This window comes from Argentina silus, assembly GCF_951799395.1.
Source record: "Argentina silus genome assembly, chromosome: 4".
NCBI lineage: Eukaryota > Metazoa > Chordata > Actinopteri > Argentiniformes > Argentinidae > Argentina > Argentina silus.
In genome coordinates, this window is record NC_139658.1 from 2,957,846 (window position 1) to 2,977,894 (window position 20,049).

At 43.5% G+C, this 20,049-nt stretch overlaps 1 protein-coding gene across 1 annotated transcript in view; it reads right to left on the reverse strand.

The window, feature by feature from the left end:
* The window catches only part of tafa1b (TAFA chemokine like family member 1b), a gene marked incomplete at both ends in the record, with an annotated part of 93,646 nt that extends 87,759 nt beyond the window's left edge, over positions 1-5,887 (reverse strand). The window contains one exon of the mRNA XM_083668836.1: positions 5,764-5,887. Coding sequence (XP_083524962.1) covers positions 5,764-5,887 — 124 coding nt within the window. The remainder of the gene's footprint in view (positions 1-5,763) is intronic.
* Positions 5,888-20,049: the final 14,162 nt, after the last annotated feature.

A 20,049-nucleotide genomic window follows, 5' to 3' on the forward strand; every position in this document is an offset into this window, starting at 1 on the left:
AAGTGGGTTGGAAATTAATAAGATTAATTGCCAAACAACAACACAGAAAACTCAAAGAAGATGTTATTTTCCTGTGGGTAGTTTGCACTGCATGAACTCAGTGACTGTAAAACTGCTTGCCCCTTGGCAGTCTCCAAACGTGTGTAAACCGCAACTGCATAAGCAGACCAGTCACTTACATTACAGTCCTGTTGAGAGCGCTTTAATGTGGTAAGAAGTTGAACACTAAAGTGTGATAAAAGTCGATGTTACCTTCATTTTCCATTCCAGAGAGTGGTGATGTGTGGTGTACAAACAGTAAACCAAAGCGATAAGGCGCTGGGTAAATATGATAATAAATTCCTAACTGAAATTGTGTGAGTGCATTGGGTGTTTGATATGGTCTAGCTAATTGCCGATTGTTCTCAAACACTGCCAGAAAAACCATCCATCTTCTCAGTTAGCCATCTGCGTGGCAATGTGGCACTTTGTGGAAAAATCCAATCACAGAGCGAGTGTTCAAATGTACGTTTCCGGAATTCATCCCAGTCCTCATTTACTTATGATAACAGCTACCCTGTGTGAGTCCTAGGTTCACCAGAACGTCCACCTCAACACTTCTACTGGAAATACATCACACCCTTTGTGCGTAATTTAAAAAGTCTTCACAACCTTGACAGTTACATGGTGGTCTTAATGACACAGAGGCACATTTCATCAACATAGACATCCTCCTTATTTTACTCATATCTTCTAAAATAGATATGATGCACACTTTAAACTGCTTTGCTGTGTTTATGTCTGTGTCATGTATAATCATAGTAATTATGTTTCTTTTTCTGCCGAAAGAGGTTTCTCAAGACTGAAGGAGTATTATATTCCATACAGTATGGCACATACATGTGGAACATATGCTAATTCAAATGCCTTCCAATCATCTGTGATTAGATTAGTCATTGTAAGATATTTAAAAATCAGTGGATTACGCCATTATAACGGTGTTGCATGGTTTATCAGTGCTCGATGCTGTACCCAAATCATGACTTTCCATCTTATGCTGTAGTAGCCCATCCAAAATCAATATGGATTTCCCCCAAAATCAAGGCTATGCATAGTTACATCATCCCTGATTTATTCTAGACCTGGAATAATATCGAGCAAAAAATGATCTGGAAAATAATATCTAGCAAAGTTGTTTCATACCAAACTGCTGCTTTTGTCCTCATGCATGATAAATGTATGAGGAGAGCAACTGACTCACCTGTCATTTCTGCATGACACCAAAGCTAGTGGTTTAATAACCTATGAGAGACAGTTTAGCATTGACACATTCTAACAAGCCTTTGACTTGCTATTACGGCTGACAAGACTGTACAGTATGAGGTTTAAAAACGTCAGCTCAAGATAAGGACTCCCTAGTGTTATAGGGTACATCTTAACCTCTTAAGCTCCACAGGCCTATAATTGGGACTGTTTCAATAGGCCCTTTGATCTAGTATAGCAGCTGATTACCATTTGAAGGTAGAGTATAAAGTATTCTGCTTTAATTTGATTATTAATTAGATTATTGTTTATTTTATGTCCTTGTCATGTGTAGTATGTTATTCTGAATTATGATCGGAGCATATCCACACAAAACTTCAAGGTGTTACCTATCAAATGGCATCCTGCTTTTGCATCTGATCAAATTTCTAATGTTATAGGCAGTTTAGTTTGGGTCTGGTTTTTTAGGCAAAAAATAGACAAATAGGGCATAGAGTATACTCTACCTTCAAATGGTAATCAACTGCTATACTAGATCAAAGGGCCTATTGAAACAGTTGCCAGAATCATACTCTAACCATTGCATTCAATAACCTACTGTGGGCATTGCTATAGGAGCACCATGACAATGCATAACATGATGGAAGGGAAAAAGATAACAGTTCAGTGGCAATGAAACATAAAATAGCCTATCAAGAACCTATATTGGACAGCAAACCCATTTCACTTGCACCATCTGCAAAGACTCCAATCTAAGCCTTGCAAACAATGACAAGCTTTATTCCTATGGATGTTCTATTTGGACCCTTCTACTGGGTTGTAGGAGTGGCCAGAGACACTTGCAGTAGCTTGGTTTGTGCTGGAGCAGTCCTGGCAGTAGTAACTGTGTGCTGCCCTGCCTGGCAGATGAGGAGCAGAGCAGAGCTGGGCTTGTGTGTCATGTCACATTCAGCTCATCTGTCAATGTAGTGGATTATTTCTTGAGAGACCAGAATTGGCTGCCCAGAATCGAGCCGCCATCAATCTTCTGCCTGGCGAGGGGCGGGGGGATGGGGGGTGCTAGGGGAGGGCCATGGAGCAGGGGCTCATGGGAAGGGAAGCGGTGCCGCTTCCTGAGCAGGTGACGGAACAGTCAGGCGACTCGTTACTCAATCTCAGCCTGAACTGTGACCATGCCATTTGTCACAGAAATATTCAAATAAATAAAGGTGAGCTGAAACTCCCCATCTCTGCTCATATTTTATTGGTATGCATGTACTGTAAAGTGGCGCTCTGTCAGCTCACGGAAGGGCAGAAGGGGAGAAGCTGATTTTTCAAACATTGTTAGATGCTTGAATGGCCTGAGGATTACATTTGTTCCTGGCACTACATGACCTGCACTTTCCCTGAGATATCTACACCCTATTGTCTGTACACCTCTGCCTGCGTTAGTTGGTCTATGTTATTTTCACTCACTCAAGCTCCATACATACCAAGATACATAGTTTGTTGATTTAAGGTCAGGTTTTTTTTCATGCCTGTCTATCAAATAAAGCAGATTTTCACTGTAACACTGACATAGAAACCCCAAATGTGCCCATGTTGACCCAACCAGCTAATGATGTAGAGATCCACCAGAGATATAGCTAGCATCTGGGTCCACACCAGAAGCCTGACTGACTGTTGGGCCTAATAGTCCAACAGAATCACATGAATGACTATGTGCATTATAGAAATATACACATTCCTCTCACAGATGCTTCCAGTTTTCTGAATAAGATGTGTGGACAGGGGTTGTGTAAACAAGGATAATGCATTAACATTGCTGCGGTGAGGTGAATCCAGCCCAGAAACCCAGAAACAGGGCTGAGCTTGTTGTCCTTTTCCTTTTATTATCTTCCAGTAAAGTTTGTATTGACAACGATTGTCAATAGTTTTAGCAGTCATAAAATGCTATGAACCATAACATATAAAGCAATGTTTATTAGAGAGGTTTATTGTGTTATCGGCATCACCCCGTATATCAGAGATATAATAAATGCAGGCATCTTACAGATTAATATACTGTATATCTTGACATAATGTATCACGGTTAACATTTTCCTTTTTAATCATGGCTTCACATTAAATCATATTTGATTTCCAAAAACAGCCAAGCATAAAAACCAAAGCATTTATAAATGTGAGATCTCTCTCCATGTCCTGCATATCTATTTATATCTAAAGGGTCTGGTCTCAGTGAAACCAGAGAGCATCCTCATATTATAAAATCAATTCTAACTCAAATATTCATCATAGAATTTCAATTCCGAGAAAGCAGTTCTGGTAAGATCGGTTGACGCACCGCTGCAGCTGAGTAAGATTGATGCCCACTTAAATCTCCTTAAAACACAACATACAGTACATTTTACAGTTGCATAACAACAGAGAGAGAAACACAACATGAGGGGCTGTCGATTACAATAGTACATATACACATCTTTCATGGATACACATCATTCATTGATTGTGAATATTACTAGATTGTTATAACACATTATTTTCACAATTTATCACTGTGTTAAGTTAAGCAAAAATGAGTCTAACACTCTAGACTCAAATGACAGCATTTCATTGGACACATACTGATTCTTGACTACACCTAGATTTTTCTTTATGCATATTATAGATATATGTATCTCATAGCAAATAGAATGAAATAAAATAAAAAATATTCCATTAGCCTTCTCTGCCAAGACACTAAGATTTGTTTAGGGGCATGCATGATTACTAGAGCAAAAATCATCCCTACGCTCCAACATAATTCCACAGAGAATTCTTGTGTACAGCATCACACACTCTGATTTGTGCATTCAGCTCCCCCCATTTCCCCAGAGGACCCATGAAAATGCCATACCGTAATGGCTTCAGTGAGAACATGTGTGTGTGTGTGTGTGTGTGTGTGTGTGTGTGTGTGTGTGTGTGTGTGTGTGTGTGCGTGTGTGTGTATGTGTGTGTGTGTGTGTGTGTGTGTGTGTGCGTGTGTGTGTGTGTGTGTGCGTGTGTGTGTATGTGTGTGTGTGTGTGTGTGTGTGTGTGTGTGTGTGTGTGTGTGTGTGTGTGTGTGTGTGTGTGTGTGTGTGTGTGTGTGTGTGTGTGTGCTCTCTCACCCATAACCTGGCTGACTTTTCTCTGTGCCTTGGGCTGGGCTTCCTCTTTGTTTTCGCTTGGACCTCTGCATTATTCAAAATACACTTACACTGTACTGTAGGGCATGCACTACCTTGTACATCTAACACCAAACTCAACTAGGCCCTACCCCAAAAACCTGGAAGCAAAGTTTTAAAAAATTAATTCAGAGCTCTCCGTCGCTCATCTCTCTCCCTCTTGTTCCGATTAATGATACCAGAGTGCTTTGTGTGAAGACTCTGTACTTACAGTACAGACAGAAACTGGAGTCCCACTATCTCAGCTGTTTCACCAGAAACAAGCCGTGCACCATTCCTCCAGCACACTGCTTAAAAAGCTCAATGGTGTTCAGCTATCTTGTCTTGCATCTCTAGTCAGAGAAATCAATGGCTGTTTTTTTTTTTTTTACTCACTGCAAGCACAGATAGCGTGAATTTGTAACAGCCATTGGGAATTTTGGGGAGCCATACTCATTTCCCCAGTGGTGGTAGGCTTTGGAATACGGCACTACTACTTCAGCAGCTTTGGGGACCAAGTTGTTGTCAAACGCTTAAAACAAGTCTTGCCCTGCCTCCACACACACACACACACACACACATACACACACATGGCTGGTGAACGCCACTATTCCCACATAAACTGAGAGATTCAGACCCTCCCTGCTGTCTCCCATCCCCTTTTGCCCCCACGGTGCAGTAAGAACTGGGTTTAATTGCCGAATGTTTCCAGCGAGCGAGCGAGAAACATAATTGTCATTTCCATCTAAGCTACGGTGATGAAAGCAGCCTCCACTCCCAGCATACTGATGGGGAGTTTTGCCTAGAGCCTGTCCTACGTAGCAGCAGCCCTGATAGATTCAAGATGCTGGCTGCTGCAGTTCAGTCTCTACCCCCACACACTGAAAATCCTCTCCCCCAACCAAACCTCCCTGTTAAAGAGTGCTCTTTGTTTGTCTGGGGCGACAGAGGGGGAGTTCCAACCTCTGAGCAGCTGCAGCTGAGCTTAAACATCACAATCTCAAAGCAACAAAACAGTGGGTGATCAAATAGTGTAAAACGTGGCAGATAAGCCAAAGCCATGTACCATAAGCAATATGCAATCATCAACAAAAATGAAGAAAAAAAATTAAATCTCTGGTACTCCCTCTCAAAGCAACACAGTGCAAACCACTTCCAAACAAACTCTGCTACTACTAGCCTATTGGTCCACTGTTTCCACCAATACAGAGCAGTGTGTGTGACACATTGATGATGTCATGTAACAGTATTTTTGCTCTGGTTTTACACATTGTGCCCCAATGAGAGGCCTTGGTCCAATGGGTAGTGGGCACAGCGCAATGGTGTCAGACAGACAGGCGGGTAGGTAAAGACTCACCAAGGATCTGGATGGAGTTGCGTCCGGGCCGGGGCACGTGGTGCTGTTGGATGGTCTCATACAGGGTGGCCTGGCACAGCAGCAGGAAGCCCAGGCTAATCCACAGGCCCAGCAACCAAGACATGGCAGGGGGTGGGGGAGGGGGGGGTCTGTAAGGGAGAGAGAGAGGGTGAGGATGGGTGAGAGAGGCTTCAGAGAGGGCAATTCCCCCAGAGATGCACAAATCAACACAAATACCATGCACAAAGGGGGACGATGACATGGAGTGGATACTTTCATTGAAACAAAGGTGTAGTACTAAAATATACAAATCCTGGCTCCAGAGACACATCCCAGACATACTGTAGAAGGCACCACAAGCACACCAAATAAACAGACAGGTAGGGTCTGATTCTGATAAATATGGAATGACATGACAGACAGCAGGAGCTATCGCAGCATGATCAGAACCCTCTATCTGAAAAGACAGACTCAAGGTCATGCTTGTCAAAATGTCCCGAATCTAGGTGATCTGAAAACGACTGGGACATGACTAAAATGGTTAAGGTAATACAAGAAAGAGATGTGTGTATCTGAGGCAGTAGCTACACAGGCAACATGACCACTGTAGCATTTAAATCCACATTGTATGCAGTATCTCAATACTTCAGCTGGTTTGAATATGTCTACCCATTACAACTGTAGGTACTCAAAATCCCCCATACAACCACATAATGCTCCCTCAACCAAGAATCACAATACAACCAATTGAATGAGGACTATGCACTATAAAGCCTCAACTCCATGAGGGGCCAAGCTGTACAATCAAGCTATGTTATTTAGTTTCTACTTTATGATGTGTTGAATGTAATATACATCTTGAAATAGTGGGACATTCTGGGAAGTGGAAAGTTAGAAAAGTGGACTTGTTCACTATAAAGATTCATTTAGTGATTGTCTAATGGTTGCTGAGGGCCGGCATATGGGCGCACACCTCGCCCCTCCTCCTCACTGTAAATAACGAAGCTCTCCTCCTCTCCAGGTGTTACAACCTCCCGGATCTACATTCTACATCTACATGGTCCTGCATTCACTGTTCACCAGTCAATGCTGTGCCCCAATCGAGTCCAGCCCTTAGCCTATACAAATCACGTATTAAGATTATTTTCTTGGTCCCCATTTGTAGAAGGTACCTGGACCATCAGTGCACTGAAGTTCTGATTTGCGGACCACATTCTTGATCTACATGGGAACAATTCTATATTTCAGAGTAATGCGGTAGTATAAGGAAGGCGTACTGTAGATTCACAAATCAGATAATAACATCTAATCGATCTAATGATAGATACTGTAACTTCTCTGTTGATTGGTTTTATTGATTTAATTAGGTATAAAGCAGAGCAAGTAGAGAACCTATAAGGAAGGGACATTTACACATTTACACTCATCACCAATTGGATTTCACATGTCCAACTTTGAATAGTGGCAACCATTACATTACCATCATTTCAAGAGGATAATCATTCAGACAATTCAATGCATTCAGGTGTGACAAGACCTACTCCCCTGTCTGGGGAGTAGGGTAAAAAAGGGGAGTAGGAGAGTAGGGTAAAAAAACACACCATACTATTTTGCACTCTAATGGTGTGAGTTGGCATGTGCTTTGTAAGATTTGTGACGGACCTAAAAAGTAAAGATGCCGCCCTATACCCCAAATGACATTGAGACAGCTGCTGAATATTCAACACGCAGAAATTAAGCATATAATTATTAACAGCACATGTAATCCCCTCTCCTGCACTAAATCCTCTATAATCCGCGTTTCGTGGAAATGTGAACTGTTCCCAGGGGTATACTTTTTTTTTTTTTATCGCGCTGTGTTTCTCTCTGGCAAGCTGCCTTCATGGTGAAAAAAACTTCTCCTTTGCCTGAACATCGGCATGGAGAGAAGAAGCTGTTCTTTCTTTCTCCCCTCCTTTCGTTTCTGCTCTGAGCAACTCCGACTGTCGGCATGCATTCATATCAAAAGGGGAATGTGGTCGTGATCGACAACGCGCGTAAATAGGAGAGGGGACCGAGAAAAGACGTTTGAATAGCCTTCAAGGTGGACAGCACACTTCGGACATTCAGGAGTTGACAGCACATGCCCATTGAACTGGAATCATATATCAGTGCTGTGCATTTGCATAGTCTATAAATATATGTTTTCCCAACATCCCTGTTTTTGACTTATCAAAAGCGAATGCACTTCATGCTGGACTGGCCATTTGCGCATCTGTTTAACGAGCCGTTTGCTCCTCGCTTTGCGGTCTAATTAGAGCATTGATTTATATCTCGATGATGGTTGTGGAATGCGTAATTGGTAACGACGGATATTACATTGCCTCCCTTTACGAGCATCTTATGTCCCGCCAATTTAGAATAACCATGAGCGCAAAGCCCCCTGCCTGGACACACCTGTACAGTCTAGCAACTACGGTAGGAGATAACCAGAGTAACATTTTTATTTCTCACACAACTTAGCATACGTTACATAAACGTTTAATGGAATATACCTCATTCTGTCCTTATGGAAATTTCCACAGAAGGAAATAAAAATTAGGCTATATATATATATATTTTTAAATATATCGCCAGGGCTTTTGCTTTATATTTGCTTGAATCAGCCTTGGCATTTATGTTTCTCAAGTATGCAGCTTGATACTGAGGTGTTACATCTTTGCCCTACTTAGATGTGTGGAACTTTCAGAGTATATAGTTTGTGGATAGAACATATTTGAGAGGTCCAAATCTGCTCAATTTATGGATATGTATATCCTCTCCTTCATAAAATTGTGCTGCTCCTCAGTCAAATACATGAATGCAAGTCTCATCACATGATTCTCCCGTCTATCAATCACTGCTCTCTTGTCACCATTATCCGTACAGTGCTTTCTCTTAGACTCTTTCCAACCCTCACAACAATGACTGGGGTATGCTTTCAAGGTCTCGCCACAGAAAAAAAAAATGATTTCTTACAATAACACATTTTCTAAACACATACAACAGGAGTGCACACAGCAGCAGAGGAAGCCCAGAGACACCCCACACCCTTACCTGAGTGGTCTGGTCAGAAGAAAGAGATCCCTATCAGTATCAGCGTCTGTCCAACAGACTCACAACACCGTCTTACATCCATCCATAGTCTGAAGCCAGGGATTCCCAACTAAAGTTCCAGGTACAAATTAGCCCTACACAGAATAAAGGGGAGGAGATGTTCTTGTTGTTTCTGCCCCCTCCGCTGGACCTCCTTCGTCTCTGTTCCTCTTAATATCCTGAGGTCCAGTCACCAAAAAACACCCTCTCACAGCCACGAGACAGTGTCACAAACTAGCCCGGATTTAGAAGCTGGAAGGCTGATCATGTCACATATATACACCACCATAGATGGCCACTTCCCTTTCTTCTCCCTCCTCCTCTCTTCCTTTCTTCTATTTCCTCTGAAGGTGAAAGCCCTCTTGTGATGACAGGGAGTTAATTTGCCTCCTCACTTCTCCTCTCACGCGCGGACGATGACGGGCTCCAGTGGATCGACTGCTCTGTCTCCTCTTGGCTCCGTCCCCCCATTGAGAAGCTGCGCTGATTGTGTGAGGCTCAGCCCTCTCTCCAATGCGCTAAGTAGTGTGCGTGTCTGTGTGTGTGTGTGTGTGTGTGTGTGTGTGTGTGTGTGTGTGTGTGTGTGTGTGTGTATTACAATACAAGACAGCCAGAGAGAGGGAGAGAGAGAGAGAGAGAGAGAGAGAGAGACCAAGAGAGCTGGATCACATGTCTTAAAGCAAGACTGCCCACTTCTGCATCGAGACCCTATCATCTAATGAAGCATGGTTATTATCCCCCCCACACACACACACACACTTGCCCTCCCCCATACACCCTATACACCCACCACCCCTCCCCCCACCACATTGAGATGTGACGCTCTTTGCATTACAGCTGGAGGGTGCGTGGCCGAGGGTATGTGTCTTTGTGCATTTTCATGCATTGTGTGTGTGTGTGTGTGTGTGTGTGTGTGTGTGTGTGTGTGTGTGACAGAGAGAGTGTTGTTATTGAGGGGGCATGGAGGAGGAATGAATGTGCCTCTTTTACTCATTGCCTTCCAGCATTTCACAAGGGATTGAAATATGGTAGGATTGAAGCATGGTGCTTTTAATAGAGCCTCATCCAAGCTCTGTAATCACCATATTATCCAGAATTGGCTGCTTTGCTCGTCTGCCTGCCTGTTTTTTTGTGTGGTGACGATGGTGCTTTGTTTCACACCCAGCCCCTCTGGTTTTCTCACACCTCCCAAACAAAGTTGCATCTGCTGCAGCTGGCAGAGAGAGCCAGAATCCCCCCGTTGTGCAGTGACAAACTGAATCTGCTGGCTCAGTGGGTCAGATGTCTATTGCTTTTTCGGTTTGCTGTTGTTGCTGACTATTCCATACCCAGGTTGTGCTGGCTGAATCATGTGTAAAATGGGGGATAGATGATCATATTCTCACCGTATGTAGGAGTTCACCTTTAGCTGGACCTGCACTGAACCAGCTATCTATATGCCAATCCCACACACCTGCCAGAGCTGACTCTCTCAGTCTGACATTTCACAGAAAATGAACCTAACTTATGCTGCTCACAGAGCACAGCTGAAGCAGTAAGCTGGCAGAGGCTGAAGGTAGGTGTGAGAGAGAGCATGGGTGTCTGTGTGTGCGCGCACTGTTTTATGTTGCCTATCTTTGCATCTATTTATCGGTTTGTGTGTGTGTGTGTGTGTGTGTGTGTGTGTGTGTGTGTGTGTGTGTGTGTGTGTGAGCGTGCGTGCGTGCGTGCGTGCGTGCGTGCGTGCGTGCGTGCATGAATATGTACTATCGAGAGATGTGAACACAGAAGCAGCAAGCAGCACATTCTCAAGTCCATGACAACTGGTACCCAGCTACAGCAGGCGGTGGTTGAGATGATAATGCCCATGTCCCCTGAACAGTAGTGGTCACCCAGGCCAAAAGGCTTAGCAGACCCTCTCTGTTACCATCTCCTGTGTGTTCCTCACGCTACGTTAGCGTGCCAGACAGATGCACTCACGCAGCCCAGAGTTATGAGCTGTAGGGGAGGGTGGCGGGGGGCTGAATGGGAAAAAATACAGTGCAGCAAAATGGAGGGAGAGTGAGAGGATGATATTTATTATTCTCTCTGTTGGGTTACACAAAGGGAAGGTGCCTTGGGTACCTGTGGTGGGAAATTGGCGCGGTAAAATAGTCGCCGTTAACAAGGCCCTGTCATGACAGAACTAAAGCAAGAGTAATGGGAGGGAAAGATAACTGCCTTACAGGAGGCTGCAGAAGGTATGTGTCCCAGTGTTGAAACCCATGGCTTTGTGTAGTGATAACTCTATAGTGATCTAATGAGGATGGTGCAGGGAATTATTATGCTGCCATCTGGACCATTGTATGTAATGTACAGTAGCAACGCAAAATGCACTGACTAGCTAATCACTAAGCAAACAATGTCATCTAATTTACTGTGCTGATTGTTTGTGATCCAATATGAATATTTACACAAATTGGTAGGAATCGAGGCCAATATTAATAATAAGTAAAACACTTATAGTCATTTGAAGGAGATTGATGTCCTTTTTGACAGGAATATTAAGGATATGCAGTGTTGAAACATAATGTTGAATTATTCCTTTTAAACCGAAGTGAAGCAGTGAAATGAAATGACTTCAGAAACAAGCCTTGGAAGAGGACTTACAATAGAAGGCGTCCAATTACTACATGCTACTCACAATGATTCAATACTTAGAAACAGTCATCACCCGTACTAACTTTTTTTCTTTGTTCATTTGGCGTAATCTCCCATTTTTATACTCTGTGTGTGTCGGAAACTGTGTCGGGAGAACGGGGCAACAGAATTTCACAGTAATTTGTTCATGTTGTTGTGCTCCCACTCTTCCTGTCTCACATCTCAGGGGCTCCCACCATTTCCAAACAGCTGCCACCACAGCCCATGCCAAGACAGATCCCAACCCGCCAATCACTGGCCAGCCCTGTTAAACAGTAGCCCTTACCAACTCTCTCTCTCTCTCTCTCTCTCTCTCTCTCTCTCCCTCCCTCTCTCAGGACAAAGCCACCATTTCCCTGGCTGATGACTGGAGTTATCGCAGCAGTAAATATACCAGGCACCACGCTGCTGCAAATAGTATTGTTCCTTGCACCACAAGCTCACACAAGTCTCAAACTTGCATCCTCTGTATTGCCAACGCACATGACCGACACAAAATACACAATGTTAACCAGCAGCGCCACTGAAAAGCTAACAATTTGATTGCACCGGTGGGGGTATTTCAACTTGAGGAGTGAGTTTACCTCAACCTGGTTACATAAACCACACACTGCATCAGCCATGGACCCCACTTTATAGAAGAACCATACTTGAGAGAGAGATGGTGGAGAGTGGTGGGCTTGTTGGTTTGGCGGTGGTTGGTTTGGCGGTGGGAACTGGAAGATTTGCGAGACAGGACCTAAGATAGGGAATGGGACAACAAAACGGCCCTGGACATTTTGGTCTAGAGTCAAGGTGTCAGGTGGATGAGAAAATTCACCAGCCACTCTCCAGCCAAATTTGTCTTAAACCAATATTAAGGCAAAGATCACAAAAAACACATTAGCATGACATCTGATGCATTGAAAATTATTTCCTGCACGGAACAAACCTCCTGTAGGCTTTAGGTTTCGCGTCTATCCCTGTAAAAATACTGCTTAATATTTTCCCCGGCATGTTTTTTACCTGACTCAGTTGCATATAAGTTGCTATCTCGTGCTGTCGCGTGTAGTTGAATTTATTATTATTTATTAGTTATGCTTTATTTTAGGTTGTAACCAGAGACGTTGTTGTAACTAAGAAAGCTCAAAGACTCTGAGGTTTGTTTGAAAGTCAGGAGAAGCGTGAGTGCGCAATAGATACAGTCAGCTGGAGGAGCCAGAGGAGTGTTGTCACAAATGATGACTCAACGGTGACCATAATTGAGGATCACACCAGTTTCGTTTTTAAACAGATTTACCCGCCAATGCCAAAATCTACCCGCAGGTGTTTTTTTTTCTTTTTTTGCCCTCCTGTCAACCCTTCCCTCACCTACTCTCCCCTGCTAGCACATTCACACCAGGGGAGGCTAGTGAACAGAGAAATCAAAGGATTTTTCCCTCCACCAGCCTCCACTGATTCACACATTGTGCGGTGGTGAGACTACATAGAACTACACAGAGGTACATTCTACCATACCATAGGTTACATTACATCTTTCATAGCCTCTGATATCTCAGCTAATGCCACTAATTACTTATTAATGAGTTGAAGGAATAAAGCCTGATATGGTAGCCTAATGTTCATTGTGTTGCCACTGGGAGTGAAACATCATTTTCTGAGGGGTAGAAATGTGATGAAGGCTCTTTGCTAATTATGTGCTCATGGTTGAGAGGGCCCTGTTCTTGCCTATGTGCTTTATTGACAAGCTGTAGAAGAGTATAGCGAGCTTAAATGTATTAAATGCATTTTTGTATGTGCTGTGTACAGTATGTAAGCAGAGGGTTACCACAGAGAAGACCGTGGATGTGTTGTTTAAGGAGCTGAGAGCTCAGACACAGAACGCTGTATTAGGGTCTCTTTGCTTAAAGTCCTAGCCACACGTTCGATCAGACCACAGAGGTAGCTATGGGAATAAGTTGGTGTGTTTGAAGTAGGTCAGAAATGCATTGCTGGTAATGTGTTGGGATTCGACAAGTCTCCACAGGGGATTTCTTTCCACCCCTGCCATTCGGCGAGGGGAGAGTAATTGAGCAGTAGATGAATCTACTCCTGGAGACGGTGGTGGCAGCCATGGAAATGTCCCAGAGTACACCAATAAAAATGTCCTATCTTAGGTGTTGTAATTGGAGCGGGGACAGAGAGGCAGGCAAGGCCATCTCTGGAAGCAACACGCTCAATACGCCACTAATAGCAGTGTGATGAGGCAGGGGAGGGCCCTGCTAAAAGGACAGAGAGAGAGAGAGAGAGAGAGAGAGAGAGAGAGAGAGAGAGAGAGAGAGAGAGAGAGAGAGAGAGAGAGAGACAGAGAGAGAGAGAGAGAGAGAGAGAGAGAGAGAGAGACAGAGAGAGAGAGAGAGAGAGAGAGAGAGAGAGAGAGAGAGAGAGAGAGAGAGAGAGAGAGAGAGAGAGAGAGAGAGAGAGAGAGAGACAGAGAGAGAGAGAGAGAGAGAGAGAGAGAGAGAAAGAGAGAGAGAGAGACAGAGAGAGAGAGAGAGAGAGAGAGAGAGAGAGAGAGAGAGAGAGAGAGAGAGAGAAAGAGAGAGAGAGAGAGAGAGAGACAGAGAAAAGAGACTGTAGCATCACTGTTGCACATTTGCAGTTGGTGATATAACAAGATTTGGCTGTGGGGCTAACCTGTAGTTGTAGGTGTTGAAGTTTCTCTATCTAAACAAGTGCACAAGTGTTAGAAGTCATCGAGTTAGAGTGAGAGGGATATGGTAAATGATTTCATTGCATGTTTGGCCTCGTCTGGTGATTGGGGGCAGGGCTCTCAGTGGAGCAGATATGTGTTTCTGCAAGTGAAGCGGTACTCACGCATTGGCACACACTGAAATAGCAGATTTCAAGTCAGAGACCAAGGTATCATTGTTTGAAAGGCCGCTTCACTAACCTATTAAGTGTTCTTTGTTTGTGATAGAATCGCACATTTTCTTCTGTCATTTGGTAATGAAAAACATTATGCTTATGTAATACTTTTATTTACAGTATAATATTGTATAATATTGATCATGAATAGAGCTGATAATTGTTGGTGGTGGTTTTATACATCTTAGTGTTCTATGTGAAAATATCCATCCAACCAAGTTTTGAATTCACCTCATTCACCTGGACACCACAAAGTGTGAGCTGAACAAGGTTTTTCTATCTTGGCCTGTACAAAAGGGCATGATCCCTTTCAACAAGACCCACTCTTCATTCAGGTCATCTTTAAAAGACACTGAGCATAGAGAAGGGACTGCTTCAATTCCCTGTGCAGAGAGTGGGCGAAAGAGGGAGGGAGGGAGGGAGGGAGAGAGTGAAAGAGAAAGAGAAAGAGAGAAAAGGTAGGGAGGGAGAAATCTAGAGAGAGAGAGAGAGAAAGAGAGAGAGAGAGAGAGAGAGAGAGAGAAATTCTCAGAGAGAGAGAGAGAGAGAGAAATTGTCAGAGAGAGAGAGAAGGCATTCAGACTCGGCTCCATTCAAACATTCAGCCACTTCTTCTCCTGCATTCATGGCATTGAGCCAATTCCAGGAGTGATAAGCCGACTGTGTGCTTCTCAAGGTAAAAGTGTGAATAGGAGAGCACAGTCCTCGACTAGCTGTGTGGAGGGGAAGAGGGCCTACTCTCCCTGACCTTCCTGCAACCAGCTTTGCTTCAGCAGGAGGTGGGGGTGTTCATAAAAGGATTATTCATTTATCTGACCTTTGACCTCGCTGCTGTCTCTCTATAAGCGAGGGGGCTGATGGTGGCTGGCTGACTGTCAATCTGAGAGGAGCAGGGGGAGATAAGAAGAGAGACTGATTCAACCTGTGGAGAGGGATTAGATCCTCTGTTGCACTGGTGGTGGGAGGAAAATAAATAAATAACAAAGTGTCTGGAGGCTTTAACAACTGTTCTGGGCCTGTTCTGTTTTGTTCTGTCCTCTCTATCAAAGAAAAATAATGGAATAAGTTTTGTTGTGCTCGTTTCGAGTTGAACAACACTGTCAAAGTTTTCCTCTCATGACAATTATTATCCATCAGAAGCGCTGTGGCAGCCTGGAGGCAAATGCAGGTATTGAATGTCAAGCACCAAGAGTTATGGTTGTGAAAAAGAAACTCACTTTTATTTTGGTTCTCTATTTTCGGACATTATCACTTTGACTGTGGTAACTGTGGTAACACAATACAGCCCATGCATGGCAACGTGACTCACCCACTCTGAGGTGAGTGCATCTGCCATACAGCTATGTGAAGGCTTTCATAATAAAAGGGTTGAAGATTGACTTATATAACATGTAAAGCCATATTGTTATTAATGGCTAAGTTCAATTGATCAAGCAAGCTATAGGCTTGGTCGATGGATGCTTTTATCATCTGTGTTTTGAACCGTAAAGGTCTGTACGAGGCTGTGTTTGGATCCGAATGAGACTCTAAGCTGTAACAACTCTCGCTCTCCACCAAAACAGGTCTCAAAAGAAGGCTCAGAGAGGGAGGCATCCAATTCCACAGTCCTTTCAGCAATCTGCTATGAGGCACTGAAGAGAGAAAGAGGGGGATTGAGAGGGCAAGAAAGCAAGAGAGATTGAGACATACAGAGGTGATAGTGATAGAGGGTAAGGGCACAAAGCAATGGAGGGAGGAAGTGACAAATAAATGGATGAAGACAGTGAGACAGAGAGAGAGAGAGAGAGAGAGAGAGAGAGAGAAAGAGAGAGAAAGGGAGAGAAGGAGGAAGAGAGATGGTACTGAAGAGATGCTCGTCTCTGTGTTTCTCCCTCTGGCTACAGTATACAGATTATTTACTGAGGCCTCGCCACTCCCCATGGACATAGCTGGTGGAAATGGGCTCTTAGCAGGGTTTCCATACATCAACCACTGACACTGATGGTCTGACTTTTGGATGCCTACATCTGAAGTTTCTTTTTAAAATCAATTATTTACAATATATCTGAGAGCCTGACAATTCATCATGGCTAATTGCGATGCATTGCCCAGCCATCGATCAGACCAGCACTCTCCTCCCTTAATACTCACTAAATGGTGGAGGGAAGAAAAGAAAAGAGTGGTTTGTGTAGATAGTGTTTTTTGCTAGTAACCAAAACATTGGATCAATCTACAATCAATTACACCCAATTTCTTTACAAAGACGAACAATTCAATCATGTTCATTGTGCACTTGATGGGGTCTGATGATCAGTGTCATCAGTACATTAGAAACTTTGATAGTTAGCGAGTTGGTTCATGCTATTTAAGTGTTCTTTTGCTCTGAGTAGGCTATTTGATGCGTGAATCATGTGGTAGGAGTTCATCAATTCCTCCACCTTTGGTTCTGTGAGTGCACCTGTAACCCAGAGGGAGGATGAATATGGCATCCTGCATGTGTGGAAATGTGTTTAATTGACCTCCTGTTGTAAGTGCCCCTCAGCGAAACCACACAATGCAACAGCTTTTCTACGGGAGGAAACAAGACAGAAGTATGAGTTTTCATTATGAAACAAACCAACACATATTTTAACCAAAATATCTCACCTCCTACGAGCTGTTGCCTGTGACATTTAGATTAAACAACAAAGACTCCCTCTTTTTTTTTACAAGAAATCTGCTGTCTTCATAATGGCAGTGGACTTGTTGCACTTTGATGGATGAGAGGAACATAACTTTGATAAGCTTCAAAAGACAAACATCAACAAAAATGGTTCCGCTTACAAACAGAACAACAATTCTGCATGAATAGCACTTAACGCATCCAAATGCGATAGAGATGTATGGACAGTGATGTAGCGCATGAGAACGCATTACCCTCTGGCATCTGATAACTTCACCACTCATTTATGCAACTCTATTTGGGTGAATGGATGCAGTCACCAGATGATATAGCTTTACTAATACATGACTGGGAGAGAGAGAGAGAGAGGGGGGGGGGGGGGGGGGGCACAAAACACGAGGATCAGAGACAGGAAAAAATGGGAATGAGGAAAAGAAGGAAATGAGAGGAGAGGTGACGAGGTGAGGACAGGGACGATAGGGGAATGGAGGGAGAGAGAGAGAGAGGGGAGGGGGGGGTGGGGGGGTGGGGGCTGATTGACAATTTGCATCCTCTTCAGAGAGTATCACAGGGACATGATTGAATCCAGTCAGGCTGAACCCATTAGGGGAGTGCTGCTGTCAGAGGCCGAGCAGAAAGCTATTCACTCATACACCCCAGTCCCCCTGCACTTCTTCACACATTGCCATTAATATTCATCCTAAAGCAGGGTTATGGAGGGGAAAGAGAGCACCTGCTCCATCCAACCATCCACTGTTTGTGAAGTTAAATTCTCACCAATGCCAAGTAGAGACCGACCGGTCCATTCACCTGGGCGTAAACGACTGCATTTCTATCTTGTTATGATGTGTCAACATGTACAGTAAGTGGAAGGATGCATTATAATAGATAAGTAGAATCTTACATCAATTAAAAGCTGAGGAGAGAATGAAATTAAACTTTACCAAAAGACCACCAGAGATATAGTATCAACAGTAGCTCAAGGGTCAGATTAGCCTGTTGAGAGCCCAGCTAACAAGGGGCTTCTGGGAGTTAACCCACCACGCATCTCTCCATTCTCCACACCCCAAGAAAGGTTCCAGAAAGGCCTGTGAGTCGGAGGTGGAGTCCTCTCCATCTCCCTCGTTATCTCTGAGACACAGCTCGTGCCCAGAGCTACTGGTGCACTGAGCGCCTGAGGAGGCTATGTTTCAGACTGAGGAAGTTAGAGCCAAAGGGAGGGGGATGCTCTCACTTTTTGGAATCAGGATTCAAGACTCTCAGCTGCAGAAAGAGGAGAATATTAACAGTGTTTGCTGGGCTACTGAGAAATGAGTTCTCTTTCAGATTCAACCCCTCACTTTGGGACATGCACTCTTATGTACCTTTCGCTGAACACCCCTATTCCTTTATTGGGACGGATGGGACAGGGTTATCTCTTGCAAGCGTCACCGGCCTGTACCAGGCGTGATTGAATAGGGGGTCTTCAGCGAAAGGTACACAATTGTGCATGTCCCATAGTGAGAGGTCTCCTTCATCTCCTTCAGGGAACCTGAGGTACATTTGTAACCTTTAGTTTTGTCCTTGCTTCTGAATCCATCCACCATCCATACTGGAAGGCATGTCACTCAAAATACAAGGCCAGTCTCTAGCAGAACATGTTAGGAGGAAACTTGATGTTGGAGGACTGCAGGTCTCTACCAGGTTCACTTTGTTACTAATACATCAACATTTTCATACTGTTTTTATTTCCCCTATAATTAATGTAAAATCACATAGTTGCACAATAATTGTCCATGTTAATTCACTTAAGAAGTTAAATGTATACCTGCTTTGAACGAGCAGTATTCATTTCTGTCAACAAAGCTGTGTAAATTGGTTATACATTTTTAACTGAGCTTTTCCAGACTATGGCACAACAAATTATGTTAATAGTAAATGTTGTTTTGAACCAGAGGTACAGGAAATCATTGCTTCTATATTCAGTATAAATTCAATAAACAAAATCAACATGACTCCAAATGCCCTTAACCCTCCTTTCAGATAGGTCACCATGGCACCACACATACTCATAACACTCACGATCCCCTGCTTGGTGGACCTAATAAGCACAGCACACAATGAGTGGGCTATTACAGTAGTATAAGGAGAATATATTGTAGTTTAAGTGAGCATAAATTGATATGAAGTGTTTTGAGAGGGGACATTACATGGCTGGAGTCTACTGGGGAATGGATGTAGTACATTATGTGGCTACCTCGTTTAGACTTCACCAGTACTGTACCTCTATGTTTAAAATGTTACTGTCTCTCTCTCTCTCTCTCTCTCTCTCTCTCTCTCTCTCTCTCTCTCTCTCTCTCTCACTCTCTCTCTCTCCTAATGAACGTTCTGTTTGAGGCTTGAAATAGAGTCACTTTGGGATCATGTTCTAGAGGACGACGGTCAAGTTATGAATGTTCCAATTAAGAAGGAGCCTGAAACAGGAGCTAAAGTGACTAGTCTGTGTCTGCCAAGTCCATCGTTTTTATTTAGGAAGGCATAATGTAGGCTATTGACTTCTCATGAGGACTGGGTTTAAGTCAAATACTTCACTGACTAATGCATGCTTAATGGCTCAACTATAGATCGGCCATCAAAAAGCAGATGGGCATAAATATTGCTATTTTTGAAACATTTATGAGCAAAATCCAATGTCCCGCTTGCAAAAATGTAACAGACTTGTTCAGTAGAATCATTTAAAACCAGTTATGTCCAATATACTCACATAACATCACAAAATGTATTGGAATAAAGAATAAAGTATTTGAGATTCAGTTAAAATGCTGACTACTATCCTTTACAGAGTGTTTGACAGTGCCAACTGTACTGTTGGTTTCCTTTGCACAGTCATGATGGACAGGGAAAAAGCATGCCCATAGGTTTGTGAAGCTGAAGTGAACCACGAGAACCCTGTCAGCAGCACAGACAGTGACATGGCGCCTCTGTGTCTGGGACACACTGGGTACCAG